General features: G+C 50.6%; 2 protein-coding genes across 4 annotated transcripts; one reads left to right on the top strand and one right to left on the bottom strand.

Annotated features, from left to right (window-relative positions):
• Positions 1-334: 334 nt before the first annotated feature.
• On the bottom strand, positions 335-18,058 carry NSUN5 (NOP2/Sun RNA methyltransferase 5). 2 transcript variants are annotated; one of them, XM_079954565.1, is made up of 10 exons: positions 17,821-18,058; positions 6,421-6,543; positions 6,140-6,317; positions 5,591-5,699; positions 5,132-5,270; positions 4,490-4,605; positions 3,799-3,977; positions 2,882-3,089; positions 1,975-2,127; positions 335-548 (listed from the first exon to the last, which is right to left on the bottom strand). In XM_079954565.1, the coding sequence occupies exons 1-10, from the start codon at positions 17,896-17,898 to the stop codon at positions 452-454; spliced, it is 1,380 nt and encodes a 459-aa protein (XP_079810691.1). In that variant the 5' UTR covers positions 17,899-18,058; the 3' UTR covers positions 335-451. The 2 variants fall into 2 exon arrangements, with proteins under 2 accessions (XP_079810691.1, XP_079810690.1); XM_079954564.1 differs by lacking the exon at positions 17,821-18,058 and adding an exon at positions 7,758-7,916.
• On the top strand, positions 8,036-15,684 carry TRIM50 (tripartite motif containing 50). 2 transcript variants are annotated; one of them, XM_079954556.1, is made up of 7 exons: positions 8,036-9,456; positions 10,108-10,636; positions 12,225-12,320; positions 12,775-13,005; positions 13,309-13,331; positions 14,211-14,335; positions 14,901-15,684. In XM_079954556.1, exons 2-7 carry the CDS (start codon positions 10,232-10,234, stop codon positions 15,503-15,505), a joined length of 1,485 nt encoding a protein of 494 aa, XP_079810682.1. In that variant the 5' UTR covers positions 8,036-9,456; positions 10,108-10,231; the 3' UTR covers positions 15,506-15,684. The 2 variants fall into 2 exon arrangements, with proteins under 2 accessions (XP_079810682.1, XP_079810681.1); XM_079954555.1 differs by having other exon boundaries at positions 8,036-10,636.
• Positions 18,059-18,287: the final 229 nt, after the last annotated feature.

The following is an 18,287-nucleotide window of genomic DNA, read 5'->3' as shown; positions in this document are numbered from 1 at the left end:
GATGGATCTGCATAGCACAAAATTATTTCCTTATTTATACTCCAGCAAAGGCAACACACATGTCATTCCCAATCAGGTAATAGGTCACTGACCTTGCTTAGCTTCAGTGAGGTTGGGTCTGTACCTGCAGACTGCATGTTCTGGGCAGACAGAAGTGGCAAAGACCAGTAGTTTCAAGACAGCTCCTTCCCAGAGTAGAATTAAACAGTGTGGGGTGGGTGCCTTTTAAGTTACAGCACCCACCACCCCAATAATGGCCAGTCCACTATCTTCATCTACCAACATCCTTCCATGATTCACAACACGCTGGAATAAATTGGAGAAGGGGGGAGAATAACACTTCTGTGCAAACTTTTATTCCAGAGCCTGCAAAGTTCTCTGGTGCCGACTTCCTATAGCAGAGTCTGTGTTGTCTTGTGATTGTCTTTACAAGTCAATCCTACAAGGCTTCTTAAGTCTCTGGTTTCTTCTTCCTCCTCTTTTTCTTAAGAGGAAGACACGGGTCTGCACCTACTTCACTGACAGTCTGGGAGAACTCTTGTGGGGAGCTAAGGGCACAAAAATGGTAGGTGTTAGCAAAGGTACAAGCAGCCCTCTATCCCCAGCTCTTCTAAGCCTTCCCTCTTCCTGAAGCTCCATGGCTCTGGCTTGCAAGTCCCACCACCTCTAGCCGGGTAAGCAAAAGGCATCACCAAGTTCCAGCCAAGCAGAAGGACTGAGTGGAGTGTGACCTTCGGAGGATCAAAAAGGCCTGGAGGACTGTGTATGCCCTGCTTCACACAACTGGAAGAATCAGCATGGCTAATCAAAGCAACCTGCAAAGGCCTGCTTGGCCGCCTTCTGCTAGGCTACATGGACTTATTTTGCATGCTGCTTAAATAGGAGCATGTAATTTAGTTGTCTGTACACTAGAATCCTCAAAACTTTGGATTAGTGTTATGTTTCCCCACAAAAAAATTATGTTGCTGTTTTCACTCAATTATACAAAAAGCAGTAAATAATGTGTGTGCCCCAGCACCAAATGCATATTTAATTAAGGTAAAGGTAAAGGTACCCCTGGGACGCAGGTGGCGCTGTGGGTTAAAGCCTCAGCGCCTAGGACTTGCCGATCGAAAGGTCGGCGGTTCGAATCCCTGCGGCGGGGTGCGCTCCCGCTGCTCGGTCCCAGCGCCTGCCAACCTAGCAGTTCGAAAGCACCTCCGGGTGCAAGTAGATAAATAGGGACCGCTTACCAGCGGGAAGGTAAACGGCGTTTCCGTGTGCGGCTCTGGCTCGCCAGAGCAGCGATGTCACGCTGGCCACGTGACCCGGAAGTGTCTCCGGACAGCGCTGGCCCCTGGCCTCTTGAGTGAGATGGGCGCACAACCCCAGAGTCTGTCAAGACTGGCCCGTACGGGTACCCCTGCCCGTATGGGCCAGTCTTGACAGACTCTGGGGTTGTGCGCCCATCTCACTTAAAAGGCCAGGGGCCAGCGCTGTCCGGAGACACTTCCGGGTCACGTGGCCAGCGTGACATCGCTGCTCTGGCGAGCCAGAGCCGCACACGGAAACGCCGTTTACCTTCCCGCTGGTAAGCGGTCCCTATTTATCTACTTGCACCCGGAGGTGCTTTCGAACTGCTAGGTTGGCAGGCGCTGGGACCGAGCAGCGGGAGTGCACCCCGCCGCAGGGATTCGAACCGCCGACCTTTCGATTGGCAAGTCCTAGGCGCTGAGGCTTTAACCCACAGCGCCACCTGCGTCCCGCCATATTCAATTACATTTAAGTCATTTCAGTTTTTAAACAAAGGTACCCTCATTTTCCTATGTGGTATAGAAAAGATCAGCCCACAAAGCGTTTGCAGGAGGGTGTGGGGAAGCTCCAGGTAGTTTTGGAGGTTTGAAGCCAGAAATCCCAGTGCGGCCCCTCTTGAGTGTTGTGCCCCTCCAGTCCTTTCCCCAGCATAGTAGAAAGGGTAGCAAGTGCCCCACTCACCTGGGCCCAGAGGCTCCCGCCGGCTGCCTCTCCAAGACCGCCACGAAGAAGCCGTTTGTCAGTGTTTCCTTTGGGGAAGCCCTCAGGAAGCACTTTGCCTTGGCGCAAGTGACCAAGCCCCGCTGGGACCAGGAAGGCAGGACTTCCGCCAGCCTGCAAGAATGGGAAAGGCAAGACTGTGAGTGGCAAGCTCCCTTGTGGCCTCCCACTGGCAGTGGAATGGAAGCAGCAGATAACACCCCACCCACTTTCAGTCTTGAGGAGGCACCTATCCTTAACTTTGTAACAAATACAGGAGGTTGTACCGGGCTTGGCTGCGTCTGGAGAGGACAGTGATGCAGCAGGAGTCACCAAATGATTCTGGATGGAAGAAGTACAGGTTCCTGAGGCAGGAGGCTAAACTCTATCCTGGGTTTTGACGCTCGAGGTGTGTGTTTTTAGGACACACCTTATTTTTATGGTAAGTTTTGTTTTTAATATAGGCACCAACCATTTTAGGCACATCCAATATGTGCACGACCAGAAGTGACCCAAAAACATCACAAAAAGGGGTGATTGCAGGCTTTCTCAATGGTGTTTCAAATATACGCAATTTCGCTTAAACATGCAGTGCCTTGGAATGAACCCCCACGTAAATTGGGAGTTGCCTGTATTGTGTTTTAATGCTATAACCTGTGAAGGGAGTATGAATGATTAACTAACTAACTAACTGGTGGTCCTTCCGGCCTCCTCTCCTTTATTGACCTTGCATCCTCATTCCTATGTCCGAATCTATTAGGTAAAGCCCTCCAGGACGGTGGCCTAAGGCTGAACCGCCTTGGCCCCCAAGCCAGCTCTGTCAAACCTGCCTGTGTTTTGAGCCCTGCAGTCACCATTACCCTCTGCCCAACCCCCTCCTCTCCGGTACCTGAACTCCTTTTCCCATTGCTTCAGCACATCCAGCACCACATCCTCATTCTCCTCCTGGTGCACTGAGCAGGTAGAGTAGACCAGGCGCTGGAGAGCAGGGAACTTCAGCGCATGAGCCAGCATCTTCCGCTGGAACCTGGACAGTGCCTGCAGGCGCTCGGGGAGGTTGGCATTCTCTTCCTCAACTGGCACCCGGCTGACCATTCCTGGGAACAAAGGTACATGAGGCGGATCCAGCCTTCCCTAACCTAGTGCTATAGGCTACAACTGCTCCAAGGCTGCAGGATTGGGCTCTGCAGGTTAGGTTGGTGGTAGCTGGAGCGCAGCTTCCAGGCTGGGATCTGCTTGATAGCAACTGGCCCCCAGTCCTGAGCACACCTAATGGACAGGCCCTGCCCTGCAATAGGCAGCCTTTGCTATAGGGTTGGGCTGGAGCTCACAGTGCAGAAAACGTAGGAGTCCAGAGATTATTCAGCCCACCAGAGTCTCCATTATGGAAGTTTCCATAGGAAGCCTTTGGTATAAATTCATAAAGTGAACCCTGGTCAACTCCACCAGGCTTCACAAACTCTGGAGAGACCATCACTCACCCCATCGGGAAGAGGAAGGGCCAAAGATATGCTTGGCTAGACTAAAAATAAATAAATAAAAGGAAATGCATAATTCCCTGGCCAACATCCACCAATTTCTCTTCCTGGCTTAAGAGGGGCAGCAGGGGCTCAGAGGCTACCTCTGTGGTACCAAGACTGAGTAGCCAAGCACTTAGGACCACCCCAGAGCAGTTACTGCCTCACTGATCTCTCAGCACGCAAAACCCTGACACCCCAGAGCACATTTGCTTGCACTTGTGCAAGACTAAAGCTGGAGTCCCACAGGATGGGAATATCTGCTCTCCAAGACCCTCCCCCTGCTCACCTGAGCCGCTGCACGAGGGATCCAGGAGGATGTATCTCACAGAGCTGTACTTGGGATCAGCAGGGTCTGTGGCTAAGAAGTCTTGGTGTGCCAGCTGGTAGCAGGTGGCCCCCGCCCTCACCAGCATGGTGCTCATTGTGGCCAGGCGCTTAGCATCCAGGTCAAAGGCAAAGATCTGCCTGTGCATTGAGAGTATGAAAAGCGCCGTGAGTGTTCACAGTCAGAAAGTCAGAAAGAGAGAGAAACCCAGAAGAAACACAGCAAGCATGTCAGGGAGGGCAGAGTCCTCTTCCAGAGAATTTGACACTCCTCACCCCCACCCTGCAAACCCCAGCCCAGTCTCCCTCTCCCATTGACTGAGCTTAGCCAATCATAACTCTCACTATGGCCAGCAGGACCCACCCCTGTCAAACTGGATGAAGCAGAGCCTATTCTCTCTACTGCTCCAGGTCCTCTAAGTGGCACCATTGGCCATAAAAGGCAAGGCAAACCCTGGGAGCTAGAAGGTTAGTGGGGAGAGTAGACACAGGCACACAGGACTTATTGCCTCTCTCGAAACTCACTAAGGTCTAAGCCTAGTGTAGCCTTAGGGCTACAGGGTGCATCTCTCCCCGCAAGTGCCAATTGCCCCAGCTGGCTCCCCAGAGATCCCTCTTACCACTGAGGACCTACTTGGCTTCCCTGTACTTACCCCTTGTTCTTCAGGATAGCAGCAAGCTGACTGGTTTTGTTGCCGGGGGCAGCACAAGCATCGATGATGTGGGACCCCGGCAGGGGGTTCAAGAGGAAAGCAGGCAGGCAGCTGGCCTACAAGAGGAGCCAAATCAAAGCGGAACTTGAGACCTGCCTCTTCCAAACACTCCCTGGCCTCAGCAGGAGGTTCTCAGCACCCCACAAGCACATGTTAGCCCTGGCAGCCTATTCCCACCCACACCTAGGGAGACAAGCAGGCAGACTGAATAGCACCCAAAAGCTGGTGTCTCCTTTGTAGACAAAACCCAGTAAGGGTACATTTACATTCTTGTCTTTTAAAGGGCACATCTGTCTCAAAGACGAGCATTCGCTGCATTGCATTCACCAGATTTCAGAAGCCCCACAAATGTGGTGAAAACAGAGTCAGCAACCAACATTTTTGTGATCTGATTTGGTATAAGGCAGAGTCCAATGTCCATGGAAACACAAGTCCTGAAGGAACCCTGAAGCCACAATTAGAAGAAAGCAGAAGTCTGTTTCAGGAACCCAGCACTTCCAGGGGCAACATGTAGGAGGTTGCTGGGGCACAAATGAACCTCCCCCACTTTCCTGTGCCACAGCTGGAGAACGCCACCCTTACCTTGTCCTGAAGAATTATGTGCCCAGCTGCATACAGCTGGTTCTCATGGAGGTCCGTCTGTGGAGCAAAGATGAGCAGCTCAGGAAGGTGGGCATCCAGCAGGAATTTCTTCCCCGACAAGGAGCTCACATCCTCCAGGCTGAAGGGAAATACAATGGGATGTGGAGTTAAGTTTGATTCCAGGTCCCCAACATCCACACAGCCCAGTGCCAGCTAGCTGTGCCCTCTCAAGACAGGGAATCCATGCCAGAGAGAATCTGCCCACTAATGGAAAAAGCTCTTCCCCCTCCTCCAATTGGAGGGCTTTCAACTATCTGGAAGAGATCTGAGTAGGAACAGCAAGCAAATCTAGCCATGGTTTTGAGCCCATTGCTGGCTAGCAGGAGGACACCCTGAAAGTACCAGCTTCTCCCAAGATCACACAGGGTCTGAGCAGGAGGGCAGGAATGTCAAGCTCACCTGGTTGCTTTACCCAGGTAAGAGTAGCCCTGGCGCTTGAAGTAGTCAACAACATCACTCACACACGTCTTTAAGGTGTTCACTCGGACGTATCGCGGCACTCGAGGGGCTGGAAACAAACAAGGAACTTGGGTTACTGAATTCTCAAACTGAGAATTCCTGGTCTTCCTTCATCATCAACAATGAAGACTCCCACCCCCTTCCGCCCCTGTTCTTGAAGTGTAGAGACAGCAGTGATTCTGCAGTTCTCCTAAGTAAATAAAACTTAATAGACCAGGAGCCTCATCTTGCACCACCAGGATATGCACTTATTCAGGCTGTAGAGCTGCTCACTCCCAATGCCTGCTTCCCTGTCTCTCTGCCCCACTTCAAAGCACCTTTCCCTGGGAGTCAGCCCTAGTCAGAGCCTATGCATTTTCTCCCAAGAACAGCATTATGTTTGGGGAGATTCTGGAGAATATGCATTTTAGCAGCCATGAAATATTAAGATAGGTTCTTCCAGTGCAGTAGCCTAGATATTGGCAAGGCACCTCACGTCCAGCCACCTACCTTGGCCAGCACCTCCTGCCGCCATCGGTGGCAGCAGATCTTCATTGCGGCTCACTTTCTTCTGGACTTTCAAGCGGGCAAGTTCGGCCTGCAGACGGGCACGATGCTTCAGCACCAGGACCTTGCCATGCCCGCCACCACGCAGGCCCTTGCCAAAGAGCAAGTCATACACCAACACCTGAAAAGGAAGGAGAGGGGCACCAGTGGGCGACAGCACGGGGCACTTGTTCTGGGCATGGGGGAGCCCAGGGGCTATGGCTGCAACTGCCCCTCATACTCACCTTTGCCAGGTGCGGCTGCAGCTTCTTCTCAGCACGGAGCAAGCCAGCAGCCTCCAATATAGAATCCAGCACAGGAGAATAGCGAAGGGTCTCTGAAACGAGGGCACAGAGCAGCCGGGGATTCTGGAAGAGGGGCAGGGATCATTGTCGCAAATGGAGCAAAGACTACCTGTGTTTTACAGCTAAGTGGGCACTTTACTCCAACCTCCCCCATGCTGTTGCTTCCAAGGTGCTTTGGACTACACCTCCCACCAGCCCCATGGCCATCCTTAGCCCCTGCTGGCTGGTACTGATGGAAAACAAAGTCAAAAACACTTGAAAGGTGCCAACTTGGGGGGGGGGGCTGCTTTACTTGCTGCTATGACCACTTTGAGCACTTGATTTAGGTAACAAGCCCTGGGCAACAGGGAATTCTATTTTAAAGTTTGGAAGGACCCCCCACACTGCACACACCTGAAATAATAATTTGATGGACAGCTGGGCTCTGCACTTTACCCCCAGAAACCCATGGCGCCTTCTGTAGTTGTTGGACTAGAGCTGCCATCATCCCTTGCCACTGGATGCACAGGCTGCAGGGGCTGATGGGAATTGGGAGTCCAGCAACATCGGGAAGGTCTCAGGTGCCCCCCCCCCTTAACAGCTTAGCATAGCTTCAGCTTCTGCTGATCCCTCTCTTTTTCTATAATGGCTATGAGTTCAAACTATAAAATGCCTGCAGCTCAGCTTTTTCTTATTTTATTGCTTTAATTCAAGGTGCCATTTGCCTTTTTTTTAAAGCTTGCTGCTCTTTATCTGTTCAAATCACCTGAGCATTTAAAAAGACTGCCAGAAAAACCTTGGGGAGTCACTGCTGCTAGTGTAGACTAGAAAATACTGTGTTAGGTGCATCAATGAACACCTGGATAGCTGAGCTAGTGGAGCATAGGATTCTTAATCTCAGGGTTGTGGGACTCTTATGGTCCCTACTAACTCCAGGAATGGTCTGGCTTGATATAACAAAGTGGCTTTATATCCTCCTATAAAATACACCTGTCGGACCAGAGCAAAGTTGGTCCATTCCCCTGCCTCATCAGGCTGCTTCCCCACAGTGGCCAATCTGATGCAGGGCCTGAGGGTGACGCCCCATTCTCTGACGTCATCCACTCGCTATTGACATCCCAAGACAGACAGCCCCCGCAGGTGGCGATTCCATTTGCACCATCGCAGTCGGCAGCAGCCTCCGACTCTGCCATAAATCTGCCTGACCCCGTTTTGTAGAGGCCCCTCCTTTCGCCAAGCTTGCCACTCCAATTTATGCAAATACATGCAAATACATGCAAATGTTTATTTCTACTCGCCTGGAATCGGCTCCCATAGACCAGGGTCTTGAGGGCACCCTCCCGGCGCTCCAGTCCGGCCAGGACCGAGGCAGCCGCGCTGTACAAGCCGGGCCCCACGGCGGAGCCACTCTTCCGCCCGCGTTCCCGCATGGCGCCAAGCTCTGAACGCGCATGCGCCGGGAAAGGGAGCCGCGCATGCTCGCGGGTGGGTTAGCGGAGATCTCGTAGAGCTGCGAATGTTAGACGTTCGTTGCTCGACGAGTTTCCGGGTTCGACGTGGCATTCTTCACAGCCGCCAGTGCTTCCCAAAAAAATCATCGGAGAGAAATCAAAGGCTTCGGCAGCACGCCGGCTTCAAGCTCCACATCCCAATGCAGAACGATACGCAGTGTAACGCAGTGGCACGTGTCTACTTGGAATAACGGGGCTCCATTGAGTTCAGTGGCTCTTACTCCCAGGGAAGTATGTGTAGGGCTGCAGCCTGAGAAGACTTGTACTGTATACCGCTTTCAGCCTCAAAAGGCTCAATAAGTGGCTCAATTATATAATCAGATTTCTTACCTGTGCCCCCGCCTTTATCATCAGGCCGCACATAGTTATAAGACAGGATCATAAAGCAAGAAAAGTGCAAAAACGATTATAAACAGTTCTATAGGTAGAACAATTGAGAACAATTCTGTGTATGAAAACTATTCCAACGGTGACAAAAAAAGTCTCAAATAAAACCAGGCACAGGACTTGAAATTGCCTGCTGCCTTCCTAGGGAAGCAGGATAATCTAGGCAAAGTTGCAGCAGGCTGCCCCTCCCAAACAAGATTTTGGGGTTGAGCAACTGGAAGTCCCCCAGGCCCCTGCAGGAAGGAACTTGTCCCTTGGTGGGAATTGCTGACAGAGAGCAGCTCTCCTTAAGGTCCTCTGACCCCACTGCACACACATCTGTCAAAGGCAGAGCCGGTCCTGGCACAAGGCCCCCTTTCTAGGGTCAGCACAACCAGGACTCTCAGCAGATAGCTGAGATTAAACTCTTTTTGAGGCAAGTTTCACCTTACCCAGGAGAGACAGAGACAGAGACCTATCTAGCTCCCACCAAACAGGGACCAGCCTAACACCTCTTGCTCCCCCTCCCATTACTCTCTCATTTACTTTTTGCAATTTTGGTGGCCATCAAGGAAACTTGGGGTTCACTGAACCCCGAGAGGCCAGCAAGGCTGCTTTTGTACAACTTTATTTCTCTTCTCAGGAACATCAACATTGGAGACTTCAAGTCTACCCTGCAACAATAAGGCTGGAAAAAAGTAATGTCTGAGCCAGAAGTCTTATCTGTTGCCAGTTAGCGGGTAACCATAAAGAAGTCTTTGGCACCTGATGGACAAATAAATGAGTGCCAGGCGTGGCCAGGCCAGGGTGTGTGGGGAGGAGAGCAAACCTTTTGCAAGGTGAACATTCAAGGTAAAGGTGCAGACGCATGAATGCGTGGGTGTGCTGCTGACCTCTGATGTTCACAGTAACTGACTGGTGTGGCTCGCAGTTCCCGCTTGGGAGACACATGGATTGATTTGAGGGGAGAGAAGTAGTTGACTCTTTGCGGACAGGAGCATTTCCCCAAAAGGAAGGGTCTCTGAATCCCAAGCATTGGTGTTTCCTAAGCCCTGTGATTACAGGTGAAGGGCAAGTGAGCCAGGAAGGTGGAAAGCAAAAGGCAACTGAGCTGTGGAAGGTAAGGATGCTCTCCTTGGTCAACACAGGTTGGCAGCAATGGCTTGCCAGGGCTTCAGATGGGGCTGCTCCTTGTCCTACCCGGAGATGCCAATGGGGATTGAACCAGGGACAGGTACTCTGCCACTGAGCAAAGGTCCTTCCCCAAGGTTGATGGGAGTCATCAGAGACCCACCAACTCTGGAGGTCCACCACGGGTTCACCATCTCTGCACTTAAGGGGGTTACAATTCTGCTGTCACTCCTGCTTCCTCAACATCTTTTAACTGTCCCTCTTCCACCACTGAAGAAAACATACACTATTCCCCTCTCAGCTCTGTAATGCCCTTCCCAAGCAAATTTGTTGCATCTCCTTAAAAGAGTCAGAGAGCCCTGTAGCATTGCTGCCTGAAGGCTGGTGCCCCTGGGACTGCAGAGCACTTCTGATGTCTTCGAGCAAAGGAGACAGGTGCTGATCTCCTGGTAAGTATGGAATGACAGTTACCTGGATGCTGACCTTCCTTCCTCCCTGTTTTCATGACTCAGGAGCAAGTACATTTCCCCCAGTCCCAGCCTTGTTATTTTGCTTTTCGTGTGCTCAGGGGCACTCTTACTTCTCCCTAAGATTGCATTGCTTCTTTACTTGTCATCTTATCGGTTCTTGTTCATTGCAGGAGGTCTGTTAATCAGGAGGAACAAGAATTGCTCTCATTTCCCCTTGCCCCCCACAACTGGAGTTGCCCACGACAGGGTGCTGGGCTTCCAGGACTAGGTTAAGAAAAGAAACTGGTGAGCAAAATGGCCAGGAAGATGAGCATCGACCAGCTGGAAGACCAGCTGCTCTGCCCCATTTGCCTGGAAGTCTTCAAAGAGCCCCTGATGCTCCAGTGTGGGCATTCATACTGCAAGATCTGTGTGGTCGCGCTTTCAGTTGACCTGGAGAGCCAGTTCCTTTGCCCAGTGTGCCGGAAGGCTGTGGACTGCAGCAGTTCCCCACCCAACGTCAACCTGGCTCGTATCATTGAGGCGCTGCATGCTGCAGGCAGCTCAGATCCCAACGAAGAGTCCTGCCCTAATCACCACAACCCCCTCAGCCTCTTCTGTGAGCAAGACCAGGAGGTGATCTGTGGTCTCTGTGGCACCATCGGCACCCATCAGCACCATAAGGTCACCCCCATCTCGACCATCTACAGCCGGATGAAGGTAAGTGCTTGGATGGTGTGGGGGGAGTGACGTGGGGGGCTTAGGCAGAAGGTGGATCCCGAACAGATTCCTGGTGGACCACCAAATGCCTGCTGGTTGCCAATTTAGGTGGACCTTGGTCTAATCCAGCAAGGCAGCTTTCAGTGTCTTAATTTTTTATTAAAAAAAAAAAGAAGGGGAAGGGCTGTAGTTCAGTGGTAGAGCATCTACATTCCTTGGTGAAAGGAAGCTCCATATCTTCTCTGGTGTAATATGGGGAAGGGCCATAGTGCCCCAGCCTTGCCTGCTGAAGGTTTCAGCAACATGGCCATTTGTTTGGGGGTCTAGAACAGCCTCCCCCAGCCTGGTACTTCATGTTGTGCCTTGGGCGCAGGTGTGTTCTGAAAAGGGGGTGTGGGGAATCACGTGTAGATCAGGTGCCTGTGATCAAGGGCAGCTAGAGTAAGCAATGAGCCACAAGGTTTAACAATGAGCCTTGGAAATGGGAATGGAAAAGCAAAGCAAGGCTGTCCCCGCTCCTTTGAGTGTGCCTGTTACTAGGTAGGACAGAGATAAGCCAGAAGTGGTCAAATCTTTCCTGCCCACAAATGGGTGTGTCTGATTCTCAGTGGAGCCAGACTCTGGTGCTAGCGTATGCCTATGCTAACAACGAGCTTGTGAATTGAAAGCCCTGACCTTGACCCCTGGCCTGACTCCACTTCCCAGATATCTGAACAGGTCGTGTGTGTGTGTGTGTGTGTGTGTGTGTGTGTGTGTGTGTGTGGAAAGCCTCTTCCCTGCCTGAGGAGACCCCCAAGAGCTTCTTTTGCCAAAGAAGGCGATTCTGGCCTAGGTGGATCAAAGGTCTGACCCAGCAGAAGGCAGCTTACGTGTATCCTTTCCATATCTGAGTTTCTCTTTCCCTGGTACCTGGGGTGGGGGCTCCAGATGGTTGTAAGGGATGTATGGCCTAGAATCCCATCTTAAACAGAGACATAGGAGGCAGCATTATTCTGAGACTCAGAGCATTGGTCTAAGTTTAGTATTGCCCACCCCAGGGCTGGGAGGTTTTTTCAGTCTTCTAGGCAACCTTCTGAAGGGGTCAGGTGCTAGGTTGGTGGGTGGGGCAAGAGGCAAAAGTGGGCCGGGCAATGAATGTAAAAGTTACCTTGGCACTGTAGCCATGTTTCTACACGCAGTCACATGCCCCTCTCTGTCCTCTGTCCGTGAGCAAAAGGTGTTAGTCGAGTTCAAGGACATATTTTCAGCTAGGCAAAAACACTCAAGGTGCAAAGCAGAGCCAGGAAGTACATGGCCTAGGAAGAAGGGGTGGGGCTTCGGAAGAGTTCCAAGGCCCAGGTGAGGTTCCTCACTCCTGTCACACACTGACTGGCAGCAGCTCTCCAGGGTTTCAGTCAGGGAATCTTTCCCAGTCCTACTAGGAGATGTTGCCAGGGCTTGATCCAGAGACTTCTGCATGCAAAGCAGCTGTTTTGACCCCACTGACCTAGAACCGTTCCCCTTTACGTCAGCTGGACACTGTTGGAAACGTAACGGCAAGCTGGACTCCCCTTGGCCTGATCCACTAAAGCTGTTTCTGTTTCCTCAGGAGAAGCTCTCTGCATGGATGACGGAGGTGCAGAAGCAGAAGGGGAGCTTGGATGAGCACGTCAGCAGGCTGATGAACAACAAGACGCGCATTGCGGTGTGTCCAGGGAATCAGACTATATGTTGGGTCCAGGGAGCTAACTGCGTTCAGCACTGGGAACTGAGTTGTGAAAGTTAACATCCAGTTTCCAAAATGTTCAGGTTTCATTTCAAAATTAGATTTAAAAAACAAAACAAAACCTTAAATCTGAACCTTAACTCAAACTACTGAATGATTTTAAATATAATTTGATACCTCCTATATCCAACAGAATCTTCAATGATGAATGTTAAAATGCAAACTTCTTAATCTTGCTGCCAAGGACACAGGGTCAAGCCAACTTGAAATGCAAGCTTTGCCACCAGCTTCTCCTACCAAAGAGCGCTGTGGCAGGCAGCCTCTTGGAAACAGTCCCAGAAGGCAGTTGCCAGAATTAAACCCATGCACACCTCAATTCAAATTAAGCCACGCCTCATTCTAATGTTCGTTGTGTTTCTGGATTCCCCCTCAGAACGAGTCCGATGTCTTCAAATGGGTGGTCCGGAAGCAGTTCCAGGAACTGCACAGGTACATCGATGAGGAGAAGGCTAGGTTCCTGGGGCGGATTGAGAGGGAGGCTGGCCAACTTATCGCCTCCATCGAAGTCCAGGTGAATCAGACAACAGACATCTTGCAGAAGCTGAAGGAGCTGGAGAATTCCCTGGAGAAACTCAACAACGAAGGCCAGTTGGATTTCATAAGGGTATGTCTGCCTGCCTGGTGCTGTCTGAGGCAGAAAATCCAATGGCCAACAACACCTTCTCTCTACCACACACTGATTCACATTGGGGAAAGTTCAACTTGAGGGTTTGGGGGTATAAAGAAGGTGCCCAGAGGGCTATAGGAGCTGTGGGGTCCATAAAAGCACGGGTGCGCTACAGCCCCAATTCAGTTTGCCCACATTTTCCACCCCTTTCCCTGTGTCCTGCCTGTAAGCCTAAGGTTCTGTTATAGATGCTGTAGAAGCATAAGCTCACTAAGGCTTTCTTCATCTCTTGTTTTACAGAAATACAGATCTCTTCCCTCCAGGTATGTTGAAAGGGGAGGGGAGGAGAGAGAGAAAGTGTGTGTATGTGTGCACTGTGGAGTCAGGCCATGCTCCATGATCTCTCAGGGGGTCCATGGAATGGGCCAATGGTCAAAAAGTGACAAGGGATCCGATGCATGTCAATCATAGTCTCCCCAACCTCCACTCACCCCAAGATGCAACACGTATTCATTATCTTCCTCCCAGAGCAATTATTTAATGCAGCTTTCACAAACCTGGTGCCCACCTGTTGCTCTGAACCACAACTCCCAGCTGTGCTGTCTGGGGCTGAAGGGAATTGTAGTCCACAACCACTGAGCTATGCCCTCCTAAAGTATAAAAGGTAAAGGTACCCCTGCCCGTACGGGCCAGTCTTGACAGACTCTGGGGTTGTGCGCCCATCTCACTTAAGAGGCCAGGGGCCAGCGCTGTCCGGAGACACTTCCGGGTCACGTGGCCAGCGTGACATCGCTGCTCTGGCCAGAGCCAGAGCCAGAGCCAGAGCCGCACACGGAAACGCCGTTTACCTTCCCGCTGGTAAGCGGTCCCTATTTATCTACTTGCACCCGGAGGTGCTTTCGAACTGCTAGGTTGGCAGGCGCTGAGACCGAGCAGCGGGAGCGCACCCCGCCGCAGGGATTCGAACCGCAGACCTTTCGATCGGCAAGCCCTAGGCGCTGAGGCTTTAACCCACAGCGCCACCTCCTGCAAATATGAGGGAGCCACTGCAGATCTTCAAGGTCAGAGTGCTTCCTCAGCAGCATCACACCAACAATTAAATTGGGGCCAGGTAGTTGGAAAGCTGTAGCAGATGATTAAGACTCAAGTCTTCATTTTGAGAAAATCATGATGAAAAGCAATGTGCTGCCCTGCTCCCCCAGGTCTGAGCTCCCCCGCCAGCATCTGGCCGATAGTATGTTCAGCGCAGTCTCCTTTAAGCCTGACTTCCACCAAGATGACATCAAGATGATGGTGTGGAAGAGACTACTACGCAAAGTCCTCCCAGGTACAGCCGCTGTTGGAGAGGAAGCCAACAGGCTCCTTAGGGGTCTTAAAGCAGCCTTCCTCAGCCTGGTACTCTCCAGGCTCTGTGGACAACAACAACACAGAGCCATGGTATTGCATTTATAAACAGGGTTTTAAACAGCTTTAAGCGGTGCACAATATTTCTGCACATATAATAAAAATGTAAGTGTCATCACACTGCAGTTCACTTGTCCCCAGACAGGTGACACTGCAAACTAGAGTGTTACAACAAGCTGGGCTCTCAGAGCTGCTGGGCCATCGCAGCAGCATCAGAGGGTGAGGAGGACATAAATGAAGATGGAAGTGGGCAGTTGGGCAGCCCAGAGCAGAGCAGCTGGCAGGTGGTCCAAGTAAGCTGTGAAGGTTTGTTGAGTCTAAGGGGAGGAGGTGGGTGGCTTTGGCAAGGTAAAAAGGGAGGAGGTAGCTTTTGTGAATAGTAAAGGGATGGGTGGGTTTCTTGTCATTATAAAATGTATCACATTTACCTGTAAAAGGTGGATTGACCCCTGCTCAGGATCCCTCCTGATTTTCACCCCTTTTCTTAGCTCCAGAGATGCTGAAACTGGACCCAGTGAGTGCGCACCCCATCCTGGAGCTGTCCAAGGGAAACACCATGGTCCAGTGTGGGGTGTTCTTTCAGAGGCGAGGCAGCAACCCTGACCGCTTTGACTACAGCAACTGCATCCTGGGTAACAAGGGCTTCTCCTGGGGGAGGCACTACTGGGAGGTGATTGTGGGCCTCAAGAGCCACTGGCGTTTGGGCATCGTCAAAGCCACGGTCAGCCGCAAGGGCAAGCTGAACAAGAGCCCTGAGCATGGGGTGTGGCTGATCGGCCTGAAGGAGGGCAAGGTGTATGAGGCCTTCAACAACCCACGCGTGGTGCTGCCGCTCTCAGCCCGCCCCCAGCGCATTGGGGTCTACTTGCACTACGAGAAGGGTGAGCTGACCTTCTACAATGCCGACAGCCCTGACGAACTGGTACCAATTTACACCTTTCAGGCAGAGTTCCAGGGCAAGTTGTACCCTATCCTGGACATGTGTTGGCATGAACGGGGCACCAACACATTGCCCATTGTCCTGCCTACGCCCACCATGCTGCAGGTCCAAGAAGATGATGGCCTCAATGCCCAGGAGCCCACCAAGTTGTAAGTGGGCAGTTCCTGCCTGCTGAGCTGCAGAGTGAGTGCCATGTTGCTGCAACTGCAGGGGAGAAAGGCACTAGCCACAGACTGCTCTGCTCCAAAGCATGGCAAGCTGGACTAGAGAAACTCTGATCAAGGTGTAACTGGATTTGTATTCTCACAGGGGAACAGTCCCCACATATACAAGGTGGGGCATAGATTGGTGCCCAAATTATTAGACCTGGGACTTCCACCATGTTTGTGCAGGTGGATATTAGACTTTCTATCAAACCGTTTCCAAAGGGTCAGGTTGGGTTCCCACGTCTCTGCGGATCATCATGAATGCGGGGACGCCGCAGGGGTGTGTGTTGAGCCCGCTTTTATACACGCTCTATACAGCTGACTGTGCCCCCAAATACCCCAGTAATAAGATCATTAAGTTCGCAGATGATACAACGGTGGTTGGTTTAATTACGGCTGGAGAGGGGGAGACGGCCTATAGGAAGGAAGTTGAGCAGTTGGGGGAGTGGTGCAGGAAAAACAACTTACTGCTTAACTTAAAGAAAACAAAAGAGATCATTGTGGATGTTAGGAAATGTAAATTGAATATTCAGCCACTTATTATTGAGGGGAAGTGCGTGGAACAGGTCTCAGTGTTTCGTTTTCTGGGAATGGAGTTGAGAGACGACCTAACCTGGGGAGAGAACAGCAAAGACCTGGTGAAGAGAGCACAGCAGAGGTTATATTTTCTGATAATCCTCCGGAAAAACAATCTCTCAAAGGACCTGTTGATGGCAATCTACCATTGCACTGTGGAGAGCGTACTAACTTATGGTCTGTGCGTGTGGTTTGGGAGCTGCACGGCCAGGGGAAAAACAATGCTATCCAGGGTTGTAAAGACTGCAGAGAGAATTATTGGGTGCACTCTTCCCACCTTGGATCAAATCTATGCTGCCAGGTGCCATAAGAAAGCGGCAGAGATAGCACATGATAGTACGCACCCCGGAAATGATCTCTTTCAGCTTCTGCCTTCTGGCAGAAGGTATAGGGTTATAAAGGCCAGGACTAGCCGTCTGAAAAACAGTTTCTACGCTAATGCAATTCTGGTTCTAAACGCAGCATAAGGAGTCTCTGTAGTATAGTGTATTTTAAAATGGGGTTTTAGAGTTTTTATGGGTTTTTGAATGTTTTATGTAGTTTTTATGTAGTTTTTATGTAGTTTTTTGTAGTTTTTATGTAGTTTTATGTAGTTTCGTGGTAGTTTTATGTAGTTTTTATGTAGTTTTATGTAGTTTTTCAATTTCATTGTTCCGCAAGGGACAATGACAATAAAGATATCGTATCGTATCGCATCGTATCGTGGGCTCCAGAGGTCTGTTTGAGAACCTTTTGCCTTCAGCTCAGCTGAAGGAGTCAGAACATAGGTGGTTAATCAAAGAGCCAAGTTAAGCATCTCAAGAGCAAGTGAGAGAGACAGCTCAATACCTTTTGGTGCCTGCTTTGAAGAAACCCAGTGATCCCCCAAGGAGGAGAACTTCCTTTTTTCTAGACGGCATGGTCCATGGATCAGTTCAGTCATTCTCCCTGCTAACTGTCCTTGATGGCACTCTCAATCTGTTCAACCAACTCACCTTGCCTCTGGGCTGCCTCTAGGAAACATGCCAGTTAATTGATGCTTAAACTTCAAAGGCCCATTGCTTCCCTCTCTGCCTTTTAGTCTTCTTCACCAGGAAGTTTAAAGGCTAGATTTCATACAGCTTCCTGACACATTGCTACAGTCGTCCTGCATTTGCCAATGCCATGGGGCCACATTAAAAAGGGGAGAAGATTAAAGGCTGAAACTGTCCTACCGATGTCTTTGAAAATGCTTTCCCATGACATCCCTTTGGTCTGCCGCAAATGCACTTTAGAGGTTGCACCAGAGCATTATGTTTAATCCGTTTTAAGGCACACTTTGCCAACATTGTGCCTTCAAGATTACTTGGGCTAAAACGCCACAGCCAACTCAGCTCTATTATGCCAGTGTTGCTGGGAGTACAGACATACTGGTCAGGACTGATGGCACTAGTTTGGGGAAGGCTGGTTATGGGTTGCTCTTAAACAGGGGTGGAGAAGCTGTAGCCTTCCAGGTGTTTCCAAACCATAGCTCCCATCTTCTCCAGCCATTGGCCAAGCTTGCTGAGGCTGGTGGAAGCTGTAGTTCAGTAGCAACGGCAGCCCCATGGACTCCCCATGCCTGTTCTTAAGTGTTCTATCCTCCTTAGTCTGAAGCTTCCCTCTCTACCACTTCCTTGAGCACCTAAAAAGTGAGCTTTAGAAAGATTAAGAATTGACAGTCCCTACCTGCAGGCTGAAAAGAACACAAGGAAAGGAGCCTAGAAATGGAATAGGACCATTGAAGCAGTGGTTCCATCCATCCATCCAAGGAGCTTCAAGCAACAAACATGAAGTTATCCAGATTTATTTTCCTCCTTTGTTTAGTAGACACCCAAAAAGTTTACCCAAGGTGGCTGAATTGTCCAGTTGTTTTCATACTAGCTTAGCTTCCCATGCTTTTGTAACATGTTCGATCAAGGGCTTTTTAAAATTTTGTATGTGCCTAATTCTGCAGCCTCTAGGCAGTGTAGAAGGAGTAAACAAATATTCCTGTTGCAATTAAAGACTATTGTGATGCAGCCACGATGCAACCTGATACAGTAGCAGAATGGGAAATCCATTTTTATTCATCCTTCGGAAATACACAGTTATTGGCAGCCTCCCGAGCTACCAAAGAGTATCCACCACATGGTCCTTCCAGGTGGTGAGGGATC

The sequence above is a fragment of the Podarcis cretensis genome, assembly GCF_951804945.1.
Source record: "Podarcis cretensis genome assembly, chromosome: 15".
Lineage (NCBI taxonomy): Eukaryota > Metazoa > Chordata > Lepidosauria > Squamata > Lacertidae > Podarcis > Podarcis cretensis.
This window is presented reverse-complemented; position numbering and strand designations above follow the sequence as displayed.